Source organism: Lingula anatina, chromosome 3 (assembly GCF_051362555.1).
Source record: "Lingula anatina isolate TDL-2025a chromosome 3, LinAna3.0, whole genome shotgun sequence".
NCBI classification, from domain to species: Eukaryota; Metazoa; Brachiopoda; class Lingulata; order Lingulida; family Lingulidae; genus Lingula; species Lingula anatina.
Genome location: NC_141769.1, coordinates 12,349,192 through 12,366,777, shown reverse-complemented (window position 1 = coordinate 12,366,777; position 17,586 = coordinate 12,349,192). Strand labels below are relative to the sequence as shown.

Genomic DNA, 17,586 nt, shown 5'->3' with positions numbered 1-17,586 from the left:
GTATTTTCAGTTCATAAAGCAGATACACTGCAAGACATTTTTTCTTATCTATCTCGGCTCTGGAAAACATGCAACATGTAACATTACGCCATAACACTTGAAAAGCTTCTTTAGGGTTGAAGTAAACGAAAACAAATAAGTTTTCATCACAAACATTACTTCGCGTTTGATACAAATATAGCCTGCAACACTCATCACTGTGTTGAAGTAGTTATAATCTTAAAACATAAAATTATTTGATATCAATCCGTCCATGGCCATTTCTAAACTGACCTAACCGGGCCAAAAGGCCTAACCCTGGCGATTTTTATTGCACACTAAAACGATAAAGTCCTGAAGGTTTGTCTTCAAGTAAATAGTAGATTAAGCACCTGCAAATGGAACAAATACATATTTCCGACGGTCTTCAATAGTTGGAAGATTGGAAGATGATTAAAGGCGTGATGCTTGAAGAAATCTAATTACACTTGACCTTGGCATTTCAAAGACTGGTTTTAGTCAACTGAAACACGCGCCGAACATATGTTGCAGCCTTTTAGGGACAATTTTCTGTAATGTCATCACTCGACAGTTATTAACTAAGGCGGAACCAGTGTAACCAATTACCAGTGTGTGTGTGTGTGTGTGTGTGTGTGTGTGTGTAGAGAGAGAGAGAGAGAGAGAGAGAGAGAGAGAGAGATGCAGAGAGAGAGAGAGAGCTTATGCAATAAATATTCTTATGGAGTCTTTGTTTTTTCTATTGGGTTACTGCATGATCCTACTGGTATGTTATCATCCATCTAGTCTTCTTTCAGCTTTTCTGATGATGATAAGATATAAGCGAAAGATGAAAAAACAACAAATAATGAATTCCAAATCTAATTTAAAGCTTTCTTTGTACATAAAAAGAAGAACATAAAAAGACGGCGTATTGCTCTTCATTCAAATGTCAGTGTTGAGCATGTCACAAATTCAACCGAAAACGAGTTAGTAAAACTTTCTATTCCATTATTGTAATCATATTGCCGGTGCTGACGATTACTCCGGCGTCGAAGAGCGCTTTTTACTATATATCTGTTTTCTTTATTAGTAATGATATGAGACGGCTTTCTTGGGACACTTTGGGGAAACCTCAAATAGATTAAGACACAATTTTACGAAGAGCAAGAAAAAAGTTAATTGCGTAAAGGCCTTTGATGAACATATACGATTTATATCATTTATATCTCGCATATTTATTATGGTTTAGTAAACATAATTTAGAATAGGATGAAACGGGGAATGGAAATCTTGTTTATGCTAGTGCACATTTCATTAATAAAATGACGAATTTGTCTTAATTATTACATGTAATTTTCCCCGTGCTGCCTCAAACTGATAGATTCGTGATCGATCATCCTAAGAACCTTTCACTGCGCACTGGAACTACCCGAGACAGATGTTATCATTGAATGCACTGGGAAAAATTGCCACAAATACCAAGTGGTTTTATTGCTCTGGGTTTCGTTTTAGATAACCCGTGCTGAACACTTGGGTTAATCTGAGGAAGCACACATCATGGTGTACCGGTGTTTTATAGTTTAAGAAATAAAATACCCTTTTCGGTAGGAATGAGTTAGCCTTCTGTACTTTGCACAGACCATGGACTTTTAAAGTAAAATATTTCAGCAGTCACTGGGTGTGACCTGACGGGCAATAACTGTTGAATTACTCACAACGAAATTACAGCCTGCCGGATTTATCTTTGTTTTTTATTTCTTTAAAAAGTTTAATAAATTATCATTATTCATTAACATTGCACTATACACTGATGCATAACGTATATGTTTCCCTATATTTCTGTATTAAGTAAATCTTCTGATCGAAAATTTAAGTATCATTTTATTTTTAACTACACTGTAAAGCGCGTCTAACTATGGGTATGCATATGCTAGGAAAAAGACAAATTAAAGAATAAAAATGTCATACTATTTTGCAGCATTTTTGAAACAATCTCGCTTTCTGATCAAATAGGGATACGTACTAGGGGGCGTATCCTTAAGCATATGATAGAATAAAAAGTAATTCGAAAAAGAAAAACCAAGCTACGAAACTAAAAAAAATGGCAACTATACCATATATGAATATCCTAGATTGACCTACCTGGGAAAAGTACAAATGCCAAATAATTAGCTGTCCTTTCCATTGTCAACAGTTCGAGCGTACAGACATCAAAAGACCGCTCTTTGATGCGCCAGGCTTAAGCCCACAGGGACAAGGACGAACGCAGCAATCGAAGACGAAAAAGTATGTTAAATTTCTAACCAAGTCTGTTAAATCTCTGCTGAATCCTCAGCTCGGGCTCTTGGAACAGACAGCTAAGCGAAGTTGTAACCTCACGAGCTCTGGCCTTGCACGCGGTCGGAGGAAGCTTACACGTAATTATGGTTAACTTTGCCAGCGCGAACTAGCCTATGGATTCGATGTCGTATACCATGGATACTTAAAATCTTCCGCCTGGTGGGATTTAGTGAAACCATAAATGTTTCGCATCAGTGAAGCCTTCTGGTTGAAAAAAAGGACCTCGAAGGGAGACTTCGATGCTGTTTACAATGCAGTCTGTTTTTTGGTGGACGTGAAGGGGGTATCAATGGAACGCAAGTCATTGCGAGATTAAATACGGTCTTCTGGTTGACGTCGTCTGACTGTGCGCTAAAAATAGACCGATGTGACAGAAGAGAGACAGGGAAATATCGTGTACATGGAAAAGCGGGTTCTACAGACATCCAGTCCTCAGCCTAAGTTGAAATTTACCTACTGTACACAATTTTTTTACCGACATTGAAACACAGACCTGACAAAAACAAACCCTGTTAGTACAATTCTCAAAGCATAAACGTGTTGAACAAAAAGAACGCAAAAAAGTATGAGTCTTTGGCCAACAACATAGCAGTGGCGATTATCATTATGTGGTAATAAATACACGAACATTTAATTCGTAAAAGAGTTTGGGACGCCAGAAACTGAAGAAAAACCGATGCGTTCCAAACTTTTTTAATTGAATATAAAGATTCAGGTCAATTCACCGCCTTTGTTCTTCATATTGCTTTGTCGCTATTATCTGTAATGAATGATTGATGTGTAATTTGACTCGATATTCAAATTTGTGTTCACCTTTAAATTATGTGTTATGCGGCACATTTCAACCATTAAGCTTCGCAGCGGATTCGTCTCAGCGGTGGTCGTCAAATCATCATTTAAAATGCCTTTTCGTTCTGTTTCACAAAAGGGACGCTCAGTGAAAGAAAATTTCCCAAATCAAGTTTTATTTTATGTTTAATAGGCAAAAGTATGGGGTACCTAGAGCTGTACTGTACACGACTTAAGATAGTAGTAGCATGAGATAATGAGTAGGGTAAATCATATCAGATGAATTTTTTTGTCTCACCTGTCGCATTTGGTCGCAATCATCAATACTCGTATCATCAAAGAAGTCACGTATGTAAAAGTATGTTCATCTCTGGGAACATTAGTTAAAGTATTATTGGATTATTTCTTCACCACGTCCTGAGGGCGTTATTTATATCAAAGCACATAATTACATTAACTGTTGAGCAAAAAAGGGAGTTCATGCAGCACCAGAGCCTCGTTTATTGAACTACAAGAAAAAAAAAAAAAAACACAAATACAGAAAAAACATCAGTGCCGTGCTTTCTCGGCTCTTAACTCAATCATAAAACCAATGCACCTTATAAGAGATTGCGTTGAAGATGAATGGCTGTATCCGAGCCCCAGGTTACACTTATTCGCATTGCCAAAAAAAAAAAAAAAAAAAAAAAAAAGAGCGCTTCCAAATAAGAATTCTGTTCATAATTTAGACAGTCTTGGCATGAATTTTGTTTTGGTTCAAAATGCACTTCATTTTGTATTTTGGGATACAGCCAAGTTGCTGCATATCCCTGGTCTTACACCCCCTCCTCTGGCCTCTGCAAGTACACACACACACACACACACACACACACACACACACACACATTTTGTGCTTCTTCTCCTTCGTCTTTTTTTTTTTTGATATTTAGTCACAGCGGAAGTTATCATATCTCAACTGTCAAAAAACCGAACCGTTAGAAAACAACATGACCTCAGATTAAGTTCATAGTAAAGGGGAACGCTCGTCGGAACAAATGTTAATGGTTTAAAGACGGCATGTTAATTGGATAGGTATCTCATCAGGGCTGGTTTTGCTGTTAATGAAAAATACATGCAATATTAGGCTGTCGATAAATTGTGACGTGTTGTTTACTTGCAAGGTCTCACCTCGAATTTGTACTCCACAAGAATGAAGCCGTTTTTTAAATATGATGATAAGTCATGTTATTGTGGAGAAGATCGTTTCATTTTACTGTATTCCATTATTATATACATGTATTTTTTATTCTCAACATGAATCTCAATTCAGGTCTAAATTCATTTTACTTACGCAAAAAAAAAAAAAAAAAAAAAAAAAAATCTACAGTGCTCTGAATTTTCAGGTGGCGGAGGATCTAAGGAAGCGTGCAAAAACTTACACCTAAATATTTTGGTGTTCTGACTTTTCAAGTGAAAATATTTTGGAGAGCAGGCGGGAAAGATTTACCCAATGTTAGTCTTTGTGATAAAAATATCATTTTAATCTTTGTGAAGAGAGATCTAAAGGCATACCACATGGAATAAAGTTACGTTGCATTTGATTCGAACACCTCCAGATGCATCATACAAATCGCAAATTTGCTTTAATTGGTGTGCTCGAAATGAAGTATGTCCTAAATGATAGCTCAAGATCTGAAGAGAGAACGGCTGAGTTTGATTCAGCATAAAAATGTATCAGTGCTGACATTCTTATCATTATTATTAAAAAACACGTTTATTAATGAAAATTAATCCTCATGTTCTGGTCCTCTCTAAATTTGGGTTCGACATATAACATATGTTTTAGATTTCCATGTCCACGACGCAATAGCACGAATTCAGATTCCCAAGTCACAGTATTTATTCAGACATCGAGCAGATATTTCCAAAACTCACTGCTTAAATCATAAACATAAAAAACATGCACCTTTTTTTCTACGTGATTGGTTCACGTTAACAGAACAAAGGTATAAATTAAAATACGTGTAAAACAATGTATTTTTACAGTGAAAAAAGTATGACAGTTTTAACCAACTGTAAGGGATGAGACTGTAAGAGTTGAGACATGGCCTACAATTGCAGAAATCTGAGAAACCGGACATGTAGTCTATCTGTATAGCGGCATACTTCACCAAAATGCGCAACATTCTGCAGCAAACTTTCAACAATATCAAGACACATAATCAAATCAATAGGCATACTGGTAGTTGGGGATGGTGTGGAGCATGTTTAAAAACTTAAATGACAATAGTTTACATGTAGCTAAATATGACACTTAGCAGTTGACTTTTAGAATATTTATCAATTTCGTGGTGTACAGTAGTTCTTCAAACGAAAGAAAAAACATTCTATTACAAGATATCGTGACTTAAAGTTCAACTGTTATTATGTAAAACGATATTCAAGCGTAAAAAGGATTTCGCGTGTTAAGATAAAGAACGAGATTCTGTTAAAAGTACAGGTGCAAGTCACTCGCAAGGGAACATCGAGGTTATTTACCTAGGGCACTTGATAGTCCCACCTAGCACTATAGGGAGGTCCTGTCTCCTCGCTGTCAGCTAATTTGTTGGACTACTCATATCAGTACAGTACAGTTACGTATGCTTCAAGTTGTAATACTGGCGGTGGGGGTTTTAGATTCATTTGATATGGTTCTGTATTCTCCAAATGGCCGATACCAAGTCATGTGACAAGATAGCATTTTTTTTTGTGTGTGTGTGTGCGTTGGATAACCCCTTACGTAGCTGATGGTCTTAAATATACGATATTGTATGCTGATTACAGGTGCATGACATCAGCTGCGTAAACAATGAGTTTTTTCATATTCCATCTAATTGATTATATTAACCCAAAGGGCAATATATTCCACAAGTATACGCCATTCAGTCAAATCTGCAATAATTGATTGATTGATTGATAATGTGTCATAAGCCATGGTTTCAATACACAACTAACCAAGCTCCATTTCAACAACATCTCTGTCTATACTTCCTACAAGACCTTTTTTTAAAATTCGGCTGTTAATTAATCCTTTATCCGGGCGTTTTCCGCTGGATCCAGAATGGGGATCGAAGCGTCCAAACTGGGTCTGTCTCCTTGCCTCTACCACAGGCTGTGAATAAGTTCGCATTAGCACAGTGTGAGTCTCAGAAATCACTGGAAACCATCCGAAACGCAGGGTGCATTTATCATTGCCCACAAGTACAGATTAAAATTCTAAGCAGGAACAGGCTTTTTTTTTTTTGAGAATGAGAGAATTTGCAAACGACCTAGGACAGTCTGTTGTATTACTTTTTGACATTTGCACCCAGTATTTCAACAACCCTAGTGCTGTTTGACAACGTACCGTTGCTTTATATTCGTTCTCATGTTCCGTTGCTTGTTAGATTTGACAAATTGGTACATCTGTTCACGCCAGTCTTTTTTCATGGAACCCTGTTCAATGTTATCGGAAATGAATGGTACAGGAATTTCGACACGACTTTTGACATTATTTGGGTTAAAGTTAACATGCTGAAAAGCTCCATTTGCTGCGTCCTAATGTTAACAATGTAAATTCATTATTATATTTCAATAGTAACTTACGGATCTAGTAAATTTACCACCTACTTTAGACCAGTTGCAAACTAAATGGTCATACAACGAATCTTTACTGTATTGAATAGTTTCATGGTTTAAACAAGGAGTCCAAGAATGTAACTGTGCTGTATTTGGCCAGTAATAATTGCGATGTGGAGGCTCTGAACGTGTCTGTTCTGCCCAGGAGAGTGGACTGTGAGCAGTTTGAAGGTAGTACGGTATACCTCCTCTTCATTGTTGAATATTTAAGAATATTACCCTATAACACGTTCCTATTCCTACATCTACCCTTTTCAACCCCAATCAGCGTCATCCATACGTTTGATGTTTTTTAATTTAAATTATTTAGTATCTATTGAAATAAATTAAATTATACTCTTTGCAAGTATTTCCTTTAATTGGCTCACCACACTTTTGAGCATACGAAATGATACACGTTCATTTTAATTATTAATCTCTTTTCTAACAAAGACGCATCATTTTACCGTCCCAAATTTTGTATCGACTGGCACCAGTTGCAGGTGCTCAGTGAGACCGATCCACTTCTGAGCCTGCCTGAGAATCAATAGAGAAGGATAGGATATTGAACTGACTGAACTGAACTGGTTTGTAGCCTTAAGTCAGAATTAGCCCGGTTGGCTGCAGTAGACGTCTGCAATTGATCGCAATGTTAACACTAGAGAACCTCTGCTAGGGTACCATTAACACCCTGTAGGGCCGCATTTTGCAACCGAACGCAATGTTCACACTAGAGACGCTAGGTACGCTGAAATTAGACAGGCTACCTCTGGGGTGGACAATTATAAACATGCAAAATCTATTTCACATTGTTACTTCTAAGACCATTATAGATAAGAACTTGGTACGCCGGGGATTAATAAACCCATCCTTAGGGATTTGCAAAGGCTCTTAGGAATTTTATTGTGACTTGGGTGTGGTCATCCCTGTGTGTGGTCGATTCTAATTTTTACATCGTACTGTCTGCTATCTATCCATTGTGTCAACCATTTGAGTAAGGAACATGAAACGTAGCTACAGTATCTTTTTTCTTTTTGACTTGGGGTGTGGTGCTGGGGGCGGTTGAATCTAATTCGACATTGTAATTTCCGCTAATGACCCTTACCCTTAAACGGATTGATAAGCTTGCCATTGAGGATATATGCATGGGTCCTTCGGGAATGTTAGTATGATTTGGGGTGTGGCTGTTCCCGGGGGGGGGGTTTGATTCTATTTTTTTCACATCGGTATTTCTAGGGGTGGGCAAATGACAAAATTTTTTTAAAACAGGTGGATTCTATGGCCATTTTTGCTGCTGAACACAAATCTGACAATATTTTTTACCAAAGCTAAAGATTTATATTGGAATCTGCTATTTGTTTGTGAAAAAAGGCGGGAAATGGCTTTTTGGCCATATTTTCACAGTAAAGTACATAAAAATGATGTGTAATATGTCTTTCTATATGTTTTGAGGGTTGCTGAGTTCAAATATGAGCATATTCAAGACATTGGCAATATTGTTAGGGTGACATCTGTAAAAATATGTTATTTAAAACAAACATATACATAAAATACACACTTCGAGCCTAAGATAAATATAAATAATGGCCATTATGTACATACTGAATTCATGGATTACAGTTTGGTATAAAAACAATGCTGAAAATACCTTCATGGATGTGTACCAACAAATTTTATGCTGTATAATTTTCCTTTTCTTCAGAACAGGTAAAACTTTGTCAGGTGACATCAACCTCTTACAACCTCTAAGCTCTTGACCTTGGAATAGTACTTAGTTTCAGTTGTGTAGTTTAAGAGTATCTCACCACAACCATGAAAGCATCAACAAGAAATACATTAAGACCAGAAGGCACTGTAAAAGCCCCCTGTCACACTTATTTGGAAGTAATCAAGCAGAATGAGCCATAATGAAGAATTTTCAAAATTCGCGCCACATTCGTTGGGTAATATCAAATTGACCTTAATTCAAGCAAGAATACGTCAGAATGCGCTTCGAACCCACCTGGAATGATTCGTGCACATTTCAGTTGTATTGTATAGCTCTCAAATGCAGCTCGAATGTAGTTGGAACACATTAGGAATATCGTTAATGCTAATGCCGTTCACCCTAAATATAGTGAGAATATTTAGAATGCACTTCAAATGCCATACAAGTGTGGTTTCATTGTTGGCTGAATCCCAGCCTGCAATCAATATGCATTCGAGTTGCATTCCTGCTCATTGGAGGCACAATGTGGAACATTCTGACAAGATTTGAAGCGCCTTGCCATTTCGGTTCTCCCTCGAATGTGATCAAAATGTTTCGAATGCTGTTGGAATTTCGTAAGAATTTTAAGAATGCGCTCATAGTGCAGTTAGAATACACTTGAATGCCATTCGATATTTTTCCACTTGGAATGCACTTCGAAAGTTTTGAGAATGAGCAAAACATTTTAATAGGATGCAAGAATGGACCCAAACATTTAGAATGCGCTTAGAATTTTAAGATACTTCAAATATCCAGGAACAAACAAGGAATTTTTATTCCGACTACATTCTAGCTCATTCCGCCTCTAGTGTGACTAGGTTATAAATGAAGACAATAAGGATATTGTCACCGTTCACCCAAAACTCCTTATTTACTGCCTTACATACATTCTTTTCGGTGATAAATAAATTTTCAGTGTTCAGTGATTACATTAATTAACATTTACACATGTCATCTTACGGGTGATGGTATAATTGCAGTTTGGGGTAAAAACTGAAAAATCGGTTTCTCAAATGTCTGTTTTACCTGAACACCCGTGATCACTATTTCAAAGCCAATTTAATGACACCATTTAGTACCCCAAAACCCTGCCAGCGATTTTTTAAAGCCTTAGTTCAGATTTGATCGTTGATAAAGCAAAATAATACCTTTGTTTTTAGAAGATCGGTCATTACGGACTCATGACTCCATAACAAAAGCATTTAAACCATAACGTTGGCATGGGATTGTAACTCATGCCTTTGTGGTCCATTGGCCATTCCTTGTGATAAAATCTTGTTCAGGGATGAAGTTAAGCCTCATATGCATTGCTAACTAATCTCAAAAAAGAAAGCTGTTAAATAGATGATTAAAGCTTTGAGTTGCTTATGCTTATACATTGCAACGAAAAAATATAAACGCCGTTATTTCATATTTTCAAGAGTTTTTTCGTTGTTTCAAAGCAGCACAAAGACAGATACATTATTGAATAATTAGATGCAGGAAAAAACTTATTTTCGGTATCTGGATGGTAATAAAGAGTAACAATATCCTTAATGCTCTGCTACTGAGTCTTCTACTGTAAATATTCCCATATGTAACTAACATTATGCTATTCTATATGTCAAAACTTTTCAGTTTCATGTGATCCTTGAACAACACTGGCCATATTTGTTGTATTATTGTTTTTCCTAATTTAAAAGCCACAGTTGCATATAAACATTTGTATTTATGTACACAGAAATGGTGATTTTGGGGTGATTTTTACCTCAAAATGACAAAAAATCCTCTTTTTAACCCAAAATGAAGTGACCCAACCAAAATGATGTATCTATTTATGCTCATTGATCATGAAATCATATGGTTAGACATATAAAAAGCCATGTTTGAACTGATATTTAAAGATTTACATGACAAATATGTGATTTGAGGGAGCGTTTGGTTGCCATTTTGAAAAATCACCTGATACCAATATCAGATGTAATTTAAAATGAAAATACTTATTAGATTTGTATTCAGCAGCCAAAATGGCCATAGAATCCACTTGTCTGAAATTAAATTTCTCAAAAAAGCCTTCATTTGCCCACCCCTAGTATTTCTGCTATCTACCCTTATAGTTAGGAACATGATAAACCAGTCATTTTTATGAATATGCATGGGTCCTTGAGAAATACGGAGAACAGCAGCAGCGCATAGAGCGCATTTAACGGACTTCCAGCCGTATTACATGCATAAAAACAAGTCAAGGAATCCAGTTAAAAACTCAGGCCCCACACACAGGAATCCTAGCGTTCATCTGCTGTTATGTCTTACTACAAATCAAACATGTTAATTACGCAAGAACAGTAATTAATATGGTGCTTTTTATGGTAAAGAACAACAGGACTTCGACCCTAGGATTCCTGGGAGCAAGGCGTCTTGAATGGGTTTTTAATTGTATAACTTGAACTTCATTCAAGAATACGGCTGAATGTCTGTTATTAAGTGTTGTCTGCTGCTTTCTCTGCATTTCCCCTTCCTTCCTATAACCCGAAGACCGCCTTCAGATTCACACAACTCCCTCACTCTAATGGTCTGGGAAATTACAAAGTGAAATAAATTATATATTATCGTCCACCCCAGGGGCAGCCTGACCAGTTTCAGCGAACATAGTCGAGGTAAACCCGTCCCCACTCCAATTCTACCTGTTTCGTACTTCAAACTGTTCTAGAGACTTAGAAAAGTGCTGGTTGCAAAATGCGTTGCAGTTGCAAAATGCATTTTAACTATTTTCTTTGGTTGAAAAAATACCGGACGCAGGTTAGCTTGGTGCTGGGTTGTGTCGACAAATTAAAGCTTTAGTTAAACCGATTACATAAAAGGTCATACTTGAAGATGCTGTTAATCCTGGAATTGATTGCTAGATTTGGGCAGGAGATTTAGGGAGGTCTGTCTTGATGCTTTTCTTCAGAATATACTCCCACCGCGATATCAGACACTTATTTCCCTCTCAGTGTATATGCTTACGCAAAATTAAATCCTTATGAAATTACAACAGGATTGCATCAATCTCTATGAAATGTCAAAGAACGAAAAAAATTGAAAATAATCCTAGCTTCGCTTGCAGTCTTTGTGTAGGATACAGAATTCCGACAGAGCATATGGCGGACAATTTGCATCAAACCATCTTCCCACAGCCACGCGTGATTTAATAATCAGGGAACAACGTATTTCCAATTTGGATATGTAGACTAGTCGCGCAATCATGTCAGAACCTGTCTCAATTCATAACCCGCCAGTGATATTAGCCTATTCTATTATTTATTTGTAAATGCAGTGCGTGTGTGTGTGTGCGTGCGTGCGTGCGTGCGTGCGTGCGTGCGTGTGTGTGTGTGTGTGAGTTCCATCAGAATTTTTATGGAACATTTACGCCTTTTGGTAATACCTCATTCTGGGCACAGGATAGAAATATCATGCAACCTAATCCGTTGGTCTGATTTCTGAAGATTTTACGACTAACCATATAAAGCTTCTATTAATATCCTGTATATTAAGGAAGAAATGTCATAGATATGTTTCTTACGAGTGACATATCATATTGGCCAACAAAATTATAGCAACTTATCAATTTACCCATCTTTTAAAATCACATTTATCAAAGTCCCTGTCTACTTATACATCGTATTAATTGCAAGACCAGGCGTCAATAATAATTGAATTGATCTAATATAGGGGACAAGCACACATTATTATTGAATCCTATGGAGGAAATCGCTACTTATAGATCATCGCTTTCCGACTACTGTAAACACGACAATGCTGATGTTATCACGTAAGTCACTCCGGCGTAAAACTTTTCTGTCGTCTGCATGTACAATGTACATGTACGAGGCAAATTTGGTCAAAATACCTTCCTAAGACTTCACTGGTAACATGTTGTGGACGTTTTTTGTGACATATATTTTGATTTTAAGTTTGTAAATCTTGTCTCCGAGAAATAGTGAAAGATTTTTTAATTCTTTAGAAATGAGTTTAGTGAGTTACAGACCGAAAGATTGTATACAAATAGTAGACAATTACTTAACATGCTCTTTCGGCACCACAAGATTTTTGAAAGGAAAAATCATCAATTTACTTCGATCCACTAATTCTTTAAAACTTTACAAGTACATTGACAAATAACAAATCAAGCAAATACAGATTGCGTTTTTCAAAGTTCTAGGTTGGCAAATGTCACATGGCTTGACGGTCATCTTGGAATTGGATATGTTTAGGATGAGATTTGGCAAATAAAAGAAACCCATGGCACCATTACCAAAGTTAATTACTGTGCTTTCTGTGTTTATGATTGCTCCCTTGATTGACACGACCCTTTTCCTGTAGAAAGTGGATGAAATTGCATTGTTTTCCTATAGGCCTACGATAAACACTGCATTTAGCAAATGTACATTCAATTCTTGATGCGTTTAGCAAATTACATTTACTGTCTGTTTTTGCGCAGAGATGCCATTTTCACTACTTAAAAGTGCTTACAATCTTCGGTTATTATAACTTTAAATGTGTGCATACAAGTGTCTGCCAAAACCGTCATTTACCTCTGTAAAAACGCTTCTCAGAGTTACACGGGTGCATTTGTCTATAACCAGTTACTTAGTCTGCAATAGACTGGGGGATATAAGTTAGGCTTACGCAACGAACACTGCAGACCTATAGACACCAAAGGACGCTCAGTTTCTTTAGTCTAAGTAACGAATTAAGACCAAAATTCGTCGATTCAGGATATATTCGATGGCAGAGGTCTGCCTAATATAAATAAAGGGTGTACATTCGTTTAAAATGTTTTCTCTTGCTTTTTTTAAATAGTGGAATACTACTGATATATTTTGGGTCATATGCATAACATTTTGGGCATAAAAGTTAAGACCAACTTAAGTTTTAAGTTCCTTTATGAATCTGACCTCAGTTAGCAACCTTAATGTTATGCATACACATTGTGTAAACTTTGGTATGCCAACCCGGGATCTAGGAGATCGTCCACCACACTGCCAAATGGACGACAGTTCAAAGTTCTCCCATCAGACTTATGAGTGGATTATCTGCTATCTATAAATGATTTAACCACGACCACGTGTCATATAACATATACATCTCTTAGATATGCTCACATTTCATATAACATTGTACACAAACGGTAGTAACATTTCCTTTTTACATGGTATATATAACTGCTCAACCCTGCAAGTTATCCTGTTTTTCTTCTTAAAGTATTTTGCTATACGACGCCAACAGGAGGTAAACCTAGCATCGACTATTCCAGTATCCAAGTTCAAATTCCATATCTTATTAAGTCCTTAGGGACTGGTTTGATTAACTTCATCAATCGACAATGCATCAACTTTGCAACAAAGTCCTATTTTTCCAGAAGAAAACTTTCTTCATTAACCCTGATGACATTATTGTGCAATCACAAATCACCGTAAAGATTAATTCATGTCGTAAGTAATCAGTGCATTATCTAGCCAAGCCACGGGCCTCTGTGTTCTGCACCATTGAGTAAAAAGGACTGAACATAAATGAGATATTGCGTGTAAACAGTGATTGCAAGTAAGAAGTGCACAGCGTGGAAGTGCCAACGCTCAGAGTAATTTCCTCTTGTGGCGTAACTTGGACTACTTCCGGTTATGTTAGTTCTGTTGTGCACGGCTATAAGGTTTTTTACCCTGAAATATATCATTATATCACTTAATTTGACGTTTTATTCATTTTCATGTATCGATCTATCATATTTACATGTAACATATAGGCGTACTAAGGGATAAATCATTAACATAATAAAAATATATATAACAGCTAGAGCCGCCATTGTGTTAAGGTGCCATTTGTATCTGTTGAAAAACCTGGAAGCTTTTTCCGGCCAATAACCCTAATTGGGTGAAGTTGGAATAAACGTAACTAAACATATATTATTGACATTAAAAATTTTTTTTTCAATTTCAGCTTATAGAAAATTGATTGCAGTCGCCCAACTGTTTACCCAGAAGAACAAAAGGATATAATATACCTCCACCTATGTCACAAACAAAAAAAAAAGTCACAATATGCCCGTATGTCATCAGATCGTAATTATCCGAAGAGTTTTGTATAGGATGTAGCTTGGTGTTCAGGAGAGAATTGCTTAACTTTAAGGAAAGTTCTTTTTTTTTTCTTACTATATACAGATGTAACGTTCATTGGATATCTCAAGTTTTACTGCATACACAACTTCGTGCCAAATAATCTTTCTTTCGAAATATTGAAAAGATTGGTCATACCGTCTGACCATTGCCCGCTTAAAATGAAGACACGATGAAGTGTCATGAGAAAGCCTACCCCAAACCAAATCTATAGTATAACTAGCGCTCAAAATTGTGCGTCAGAAATTCAGGAGAAATGTAGGAGACAATCAAGAATTTCATATCATGTCAAATTCTTCAAGTGCTCCAGAGTGTGTAAAAACAGATATAATGAAACAAGTGTGGAACCGGGCAGTCTCGTAGCCTACCATTCTACAGTTTTCGCATAATATGTGTATATATTTTTCATAAACACAGTAATGGTACGTCCGGCCATAGAATACAGTATATACCCGCGGATCGGAAACCAAATATTTCGACGGCCGTCTTGTACCGACATTATTTGAGCCACGATTACAATGCGTGATACTTATCACATAAATCACAACAGAAAAAGCCTTATCTCATTGGCTTTGGGGTGACATCCTCGTTATTAAGCTAAAAGCTATCTTGTTTTACTCTTTGAAGTATAGTCCAAACCTGACAAAGTGCTTTAAGGGCTTAATTCATCTAGTGTATCGACAATTCATTTGCTTTGCGGCAAATTCCTAGGTTTCCAGGAGAGATGGTCCGTTACTTCAATATTTGACTTTCCGTGAAAAGTAATTTAGTCCTTATTACCTCTGTGGCGAGGAAACACGCCATATGCTGCAGCGTACGTATTGGTTTGAGAAAGGATTGTCCGTCTTTGGTTTGAGTAAGATAAGGAAATCTTTCGTGTTTAACAGTACATGAAAGTCATGTTCATTACTGTATTTTGGTGATTGTAGATGCACATTGTGGGTAAGCTTTCTAAAGTTGATCAAAATTTCTATGGCAAATCTTGTCTTCTACGTTTTATGGGACCCTCTCAGCAAACGCAAGATTTTAAGTTTCATTTCTAATTATATTCAAAACAAACTTAACTAACACAAAACGAAATGTGCATTGTAGTGCATCCGTTTTTTCAATGCGCGAAACGACTCCCAGTCGATAACCTAAGTGTCAACGATTTTGATAAAAGAAAAAACGGAGGGCCTAAAATCTATTAATTTTCCCAGCGTGTAGCATATTCATCATTCAAATGACACTCGAGTTCTAAGTTATCAGCAACATTTAGAAGTAATTAGATTCAGAGAAAAACTGCAAGGTCGCTTGTGATGTGTGAGATTTCGGTGTCTTTGCTTTGCACTTCAGTCATCTCCTACGGAGCAGATATTATTTTCATCTTTTACGTTGTTCTTGGAAAACACCCTTTCATCTTTGAAGACAAAATCAGTTCTGGACTTTTTGTCCCCTACGTTGGAAAACTTTTCACCTTGTAGAGAAAACTTTGGTTACACGTAGCGTTGCATAACCGTTTCTTGCATCGGAGTGGAACGCTGTCGACATCATTTTGTCCTTTTCAATATGACAAATATTGCAAATGACGATTTTAAAGAATACAGATTTCAACTACAAGTTGCCTCCCTATACAATAGAACTTTTTTATACAATGATTGTTATACAATGAAACGTCAATTGGGCTTTTCGTTTCATAAGTAATCATAGAATATAGATCTAATAGTTTTAATCAGCCAAAGCTGATCATTACCCGAAGAGAGCAGTTACATATAAAAGAGGTCGGAAAACAATCCATTCTATTGATGACTGACGGTTTTGTTAGGTTGTCGCAGGTAGATGTACATGAAAAAAAATAATGAAAATAACAATACGGACGATAACAAAATTGATAAACAAATGAAACACTATAAAATTATAAAGAAACACATGTATTTGTATTCAAAAATGCGTGATTGTACTTTATGGTACTGTTGTTGCTTTGATTTTTGACTCTGGTGACATGACAAGTTAGACGCCTGAAGTAAGATTAATTCTTTGCTGAATTAAGTCGAATAACAACGGAGAGGGTGAAGATTAGGGTCATAGCCAGCACTGCCACCCTGCGTTCCACGGGATCAACGCTCGCTCTAATCCGCTACAGTGTCTACTGGAAACATCAAGCCATTTTGATATGTAGATGACTTTGCGATACTCTTTGAATATATAGGGTGACAAATGCTGGGCCCGGATAATAACTGTCTGTGTTAGATATCACAACACATTGGACCTCAGAAAAATGCCTTCATTAATTCGTGTGATATGTTGCGTGCATGGTTACAAAACACTAGAGACGATAAAGGGCAGCTCACTGTCACAAGAGAGAAACTTACATGTCTTTGGATGTTAGTCTCGGTTAAATGCATGCCAAATTTATAGTTTAATCCTTTTATCGCACTGCACATTTGGTTTCTCTTTTTCGATTGCTTTTTATGTACAGATACAGTGTCTGTACATATGTCCATCACTTGTGTCTGTCGTCGCTGCAATCGTCGCCAAGCACTTTTCCCCGATAACCAACTTATGGAAAAACTAGTAGGCTAACTTGTTATCCTCAAACTTACTGGAGGGATTTTTAGCAATAAAATATAGTCAACCTCGAGTAGCATCTTTATTGGGATGTTTGAAGCTATACAATTTTGGGTGAATTTTCCATTTTTCACACATTAGCATTTTCAATGAAAGACTTTGAAATAGAATGGTTCTGAAGTCATTTGCTTGTTTCATTTTCAAAACCCGTAATATTTTGTGCACTGCCACCACTTTTAAAAGACACCGTGTTACTTATTATTCTCTAAATTACATGAATGATTCTTAGAACAAAAATACAGCTCAAATTGGAAAACCAGCTTCTAATCCATCTTGCATTTTTATTGTTATTATTATTATTATTATTGAAATTACGCAGCTTTAGGTTTTTTTTTTTCATTTTTCGCTATCGCATATTGGCATTTTCAGTGAGTGGCC

At 36.6% G+C, this 17,586-nt stretch overlaps 1 protein-coding gene across 2 annotated transcripts in view; it reads right to left on the bottom strand.

The window, feature by feature from the left end:
- The window catches only part of LOC106174528 (uncharacterized), a 38,379-nt gene that overhangs the window by 19,274 nt on the left and 1,519 nt on the right, over positions 1-17,586 (bottom strand). The window contains exon 1 of one of the 2 annotated variants that reach the window (XM_024076749.2): positions 2,122-2,685. The exons of the other annotated variant lie outside the window; for it this stretch is intronic. Coding sequence (XP_023932517.2) covers positions 2,122-2,164 — 43 coding nt within the window. The 5' untranslated portion in view covers positions 2,165-2,685. Of the gene's footprint in view, positions 1-2,121; positions 2,686-17,586 lie in introns of those variants that run through there. 2 annotated transcript variants of the gene reach the window in all.